Raw genomic sequence first — 5,028 nt, 5'->3', positions numbered from 1 at the left:
GATGAACACTTTAGTCTTAAAATAATATTACAGAAAACACGCTTTCATGGGGGTAAAGTTCAATTCATTAACAGAAATAGATCTTTGTAAATAGTGTTTGAAACAGTATGGTATCTTGCACACAGGCTAGCTGTATGGGGATCTTCAGAATTGTCAGGACTGTATATTTCATTGGATGTAAAATAGTAGTATAATTAAACTTAGAGCTGCAGTTCCCATAAGTGAACATAAGCTTAGAAGCATAGACAAAAATAAGATAATTGTGATGCATAGCACAAGTATCTGTAGTAGTTATTCAGTAACACTTTATTTATTTTGGGTAGGTAAATAATAATTATTTTAGTCAAAGACTGCAAGTAGCAGCCCTATGAAAACTAAATGCACTACTAAAATACTTATGTATGAAAAGACTAAAACATTAATATATTAAAATGTTAAGTTAAATTAAAGAGCTATTGAAGTTGTCAGCCATGAATTTACACAAAATTACACTAAAGTAATTTCCGTCTTTTAAATTTCCTTACATCAAAAAGGCAGACAAAATCATTATCACTAACGTTATTCCATGATTACTACTCTTGCTCCCATATTAACTGTTGAAACAAAGGAAGGTCACAGTAAAATGCCGCAAACCCAAACGTTTACAAAATTCTAACCTTAGGCAAAACATTATCCAAATACATAGTGTTTAGGCCTAATAGCATTAGGAAAGTTTTGGGTTGTTTCAGCTGTGGTGGAACATTATGACCTGCAACCTGGAACCTGTAGTTTACTACGATGGCCCAGGAGAGTCACAGTGCGGTTTTAACTTTCATGCATGTTTAGGATACTTTCTGGGTTAGTAAAACAATGACCTGTGACCTGTAAAAAATACCAGCCGCGTTCTGGACTGTGAAAACTTAAAGCTGGACTGTGACCCTCCTGGGTCATCGTAGTTTACAGCATCCAGTTGAAACAAAGGGTAACTTTCAGTGGTAAAGGTTTAGAAACAGGTCTGAAGTTAGCCTGGGTCGCTAAGCGTGGTTTCCATATGATCTGCTACGGTCTGCGACGCGATCGCCGATAGGTCTGTGCAACCTCGCAGACAAATGGAAACATCTGTCCCCGGCGTCTACAGGCACACGGTCTGGATGATCGGGAAAGTTGAGTCTAATTCTACTTTCCCAACCATTACGACGCTTCCGAGTAAGACAATTTTTCATGGAAACGTGTGTCTGGGATGATCTTTGTCCTATCGGCGACACACTATTGTTCGCCTTCAGACTTCAAGTAAGTGGGCTCCTTTTTCTCCTTGCTTCGCAGAGGATTAGTGGTACGCTTGTCTGCGATCGCTTCAGATTTAAATGGGAACATTTGCCTCCTGTGTTTACGATTCGTCTGCGATACGAACGACGCAGAGAGCTTCCGATGGTCGCAGACCGTTGCAGATCATATGGAAACGAAGCAAGCTTGTTCAGACTTTACAGGGATTTCTGTATCCCTTTCTGATTGTATAGATTCTTACTAGCTTTGTGATTCGACATTCACTCACTTGACAAGTCACGCATCCGTTATTTCCATGACAGAAAAGTGCTTTGCATTTCAACAACTGAAAGGCGATGTTTAGTTATTTTGTTTATTGCAATGGCCCAATTTATACTAGAGACGGATAATCCGTCTGGACGAATTATCCATCTGGTCGTTTAATCCGTCCAGTATAAATACGGGACGAACTGTATTAGTTTGTCTTATAGTTCGTCCCGTTTATACTAGACGGATTATGCATCTTTGTTCTGTTGCCTTTGTTCAGGTATTTCGTTTATGCGAACACATTTTGTATCCTACTGCTAAGAGACCGCTGGCTTTCTGTAACGAGGTGTTCATTCCGGCATCTAAGTTCGTCTGTCGGTGCATTTATACACACAGACGGATTATCCATCCTGACGGATTATCCACCTTAGTTCGTCTGCCAAGACGAACTAGACAGATAGTTCGTCTTGACGGATAATCCGTCTGTTGCCCGTATTTATACACGGACGGATTATCAGACGAACTAAAAAATTCTTGCCCAAGTTCGTCCAGACGGATTATCCGTCTCTAGTATAAATTGGGCCAATTATGTCGTCGCGTTTTGGAAAAGAATCATGAAAGGGTATTGCTTGCGAAGAGATGCATACTCGCCGAAATTGAGGGTTTAAATTTAATTTGTCTTCGCGACCGATCGCAAACAAATAGAAATCAAACATCTGTCGTACCACGTGCGGATCCAAAAAACCGTGAACACGTTCCCATCGTGGGGCAACCAATCAGAAGCAACATGAAACCAGAAACTGGTTACCGTTACTGGTTGCGGTTAAGTTTTCTCGCGCTAGATTTATAGCTTTTTACTTAAAACACAGTTTTCACGGTTTTCGGATTGTCACAGTGACAAATGTATTTCTACATACAAGAAATTCCCACAGCAAGTTTTCCTGCTTAGATACACAAAAGTAGGAGACAATCGATTTAAAACTAATCTTTTAGGGCTTTGAACTCTCTTTCCAACATTTCATTAAGAGGATTGCGTGATTTATTGAGTGAGTAAATGTCCAATTACAGAGTGCGTAAGATTCTAGAAATTTCGGACAGGGGTACAGAACCAGTTTTTGGGAGCTACATGTCCGGCTGCGCTCCGGCTAATCTGAAGTTCTGGTTTAAAGAAAAATATGATTCAAAATAAAATTCAGTGAAAAAAAAACAAAAACGAATTGTCAACAATTATTTGTTGTGATATCTACACGGTCAAAAGTATTTGCCACATAAAGTCACGGGGATTTAGCCTGCGAGCAGGCTCGCGAAGAGAGAGCCTGCTCGCAAGTTATTTGGGACTCAACATGTACGCAATGCGTGCCTATTTCGTCATTGTTGTGGTTTTGTTTCCTGATGACGCATTGTAGTGACCGCAATCACGTCGCTTAAATTGCACAGCTGCTCAAAGTACGTATCACAAAAACAAGGTGCCATAACCGTTCAGTTAGTCCACAATGCGACTGTCTACAGTTACTCTTTTTCTTTCCTTCGCAATTTTGCTGATGGCGCTATCCATCGTTGCCAGAGGCAGAGGCGGCGGTCGCTCGGGTGGATCACGCTCCAGATCTAATTCACGTCACTCTTCCTCCGGTTCCAAAAGTTCCAAACCCACAATCACAAAGTATACACCGATCAAAGCCACGACTTTTCGTTCTCCTGTAATCCGCAGCCAAACAAGAGTTGGTTCCAAAGGAAACACGTTCAAAAAATTAGTGGCCGGCTACATTCTGTACCGCTATACTGTGGGCAACGCTCCTGTGTATAGCAGAGGCTATCCGATGTACCGCTGCTACGTTACCGTCCCGGAGGAACGAGCTGTCAGGATCACCTCTGAAGAACAGAGTTTGTTGAACTCTAGCGGCAGTCCATGTATCGAAGCACCTTTTTCGCAGACGTTTTCGCTTGAAGACGATATCGATCAACATCTCATTTCCTTAACTACAAACGTCACTTATATAAAGACTGGAGAAACTAAGACTTACCACAACGACACTGTTTCTCTCGAAGACATCTTGGAACAAGATTTTGAAGTGAAGACTCTTTCTCGATACAACATCACAATTGTGCCACAAACGTCGTGTAGTCAAGTTGAGGAGACGATCCAAGGCACAGTGATTACTTTGTATGAAACAAACCCCAACAAGGCAAGTACTCGTTACACGAATGTGGCCCCTACCGTCTTGCCTGCAACGGTGGTTGCACTTTTCGGGGTTTTGGATGTCCTCATGTTTTGACCAGACCCAGTTTGTCTTCAATGCACCTGAGTGATACAAGTATTTCGGTGTCTGACACTTGCTGTTTATCAGCGCTGTTTGAAATGGATGCTTAGATTTAAATACAATTTATCACCGCTATTTATACACCTATTTATACACCTCCAGTATTTTTGTAACTGATTTCTTAACCCAAGTTTTTTCTTAATACATACTACACATTTATCGTCTCTATCGTGACATGTAACATCTAAATATGCCTTAGGTTTCTTGACATTAAGTCTTGCAGTGGTGTCGCCGAATTTCGAAAGAAGTTGGATCAAATTGTTCGTGGTTAGGACAAAACTCAATCGGCGTTTATATTTGCTCAAAATAGACTTGCGCGCAAATGCAGTTTTGAAAACCAAAGTAACGTGTATTTGAATAAGGTATTTAATGGCGCAATGCATCGAAAACAACGTCAGTCGTTAGCTTCGCTGTCATGTAATTTGTCAAACATCTTGAGTAGATACTCCTTAAGTTGGAGCCTTGGCGTTCACGGTTCAAGTTATTAATCCATTAGCCCTTTCTCTTCTTGTAGCAGCAATAAATATTGCAAATTCGTAACAAGACAGATGCGTGCAATATTTCTTAGTGTTTATGTGTGAGAAGGTGCATGACCATTTCCTTCACTATTTTGCCTCCCTTTGTTTGTGAGTTTCTAAAACAATTACAACATGATCTGAATTTGCATACATACATACATACATACTTTATTTATTCCAGAAGCAAATTATATATACAAATAAAAACTAAGAGTAAAAATACTTCTAGAAAAGGAAGTTAAGAGGTTAGCCCTATGTAAAAACTCCCTCAACAAATAGGAAAAAGATAAAATATATATATAAATCAGGATTTGTACAATCAAATATTTAAATACAATTTAAGCTTAGATTTAAAAAGCTGAAAGCTATCAGCTTCCACTATATCACCCGGTAATTCATTCCATAGTTTGACAATTCTAACGAAAAAAGAATGTTTATAACAATTAAGTCTTGCTGGTTTAAGATAGAGTTTGTATTGGTGATTTGCTCTCGTAGACCGAATTGTGGCAAAATCAAAGAAGTCTTCAAATTTTAAATGATAAAATCCAAAGACTATCTTATAACATTCAACTAAGCCGAAGCTTCGTTGTTTTGAAAAATAATGAACGAACACCAATAGTGCATAAATCGAAATCTATTTCTCACTACTGACTAATTGACCGTTTTTATACTAGAGACGCATA

The 5,028-nt window shown here is 39.4% G+C and overlaps 1 protein-coding gene across 1 annotated transcript; it reads left to right on the top strand.

The window, feature by feature from the left end:
* The first annotated feature begins 2,900 nt into the window (after positions 1–2,900).
* LOC138043180 (uncharacterized) lies at positions 2,901–4,370 on the top strand. Its single transcript, XM_068889328.1, has one exon. It carries the CDS (start codon positions 3,003–3,005, stop codon positions 3,780–3,782), a length of 780 nt encoding a protein of 259 aa, XP_068745429.1. The 5' UTR covers positions 2,901–3,002; the 3' UTR covers positions 3,783–4,370.
* Positions 4,371–5,028: the final 658 nt, after the last annotated feature.

Source organism: Montipora capricornis, chromosome 3, assembly GCF_036669925.1.
Source record: "Montipora capricornis isolate CH-2021 chromosome 3, ASM3666992v2, whole genome shotgun sequence".
Classification (NCBI taxonomy): domain Eukaryota; kingdom Metazoa; phylum Cnidaria; class Anthozoa; order Scleractinia; family Acroporidae; genus Montipora; species Montipora capricornis.
This window is presented reverse-complemented; position numbering and strand designations above follow the sequence as displayed.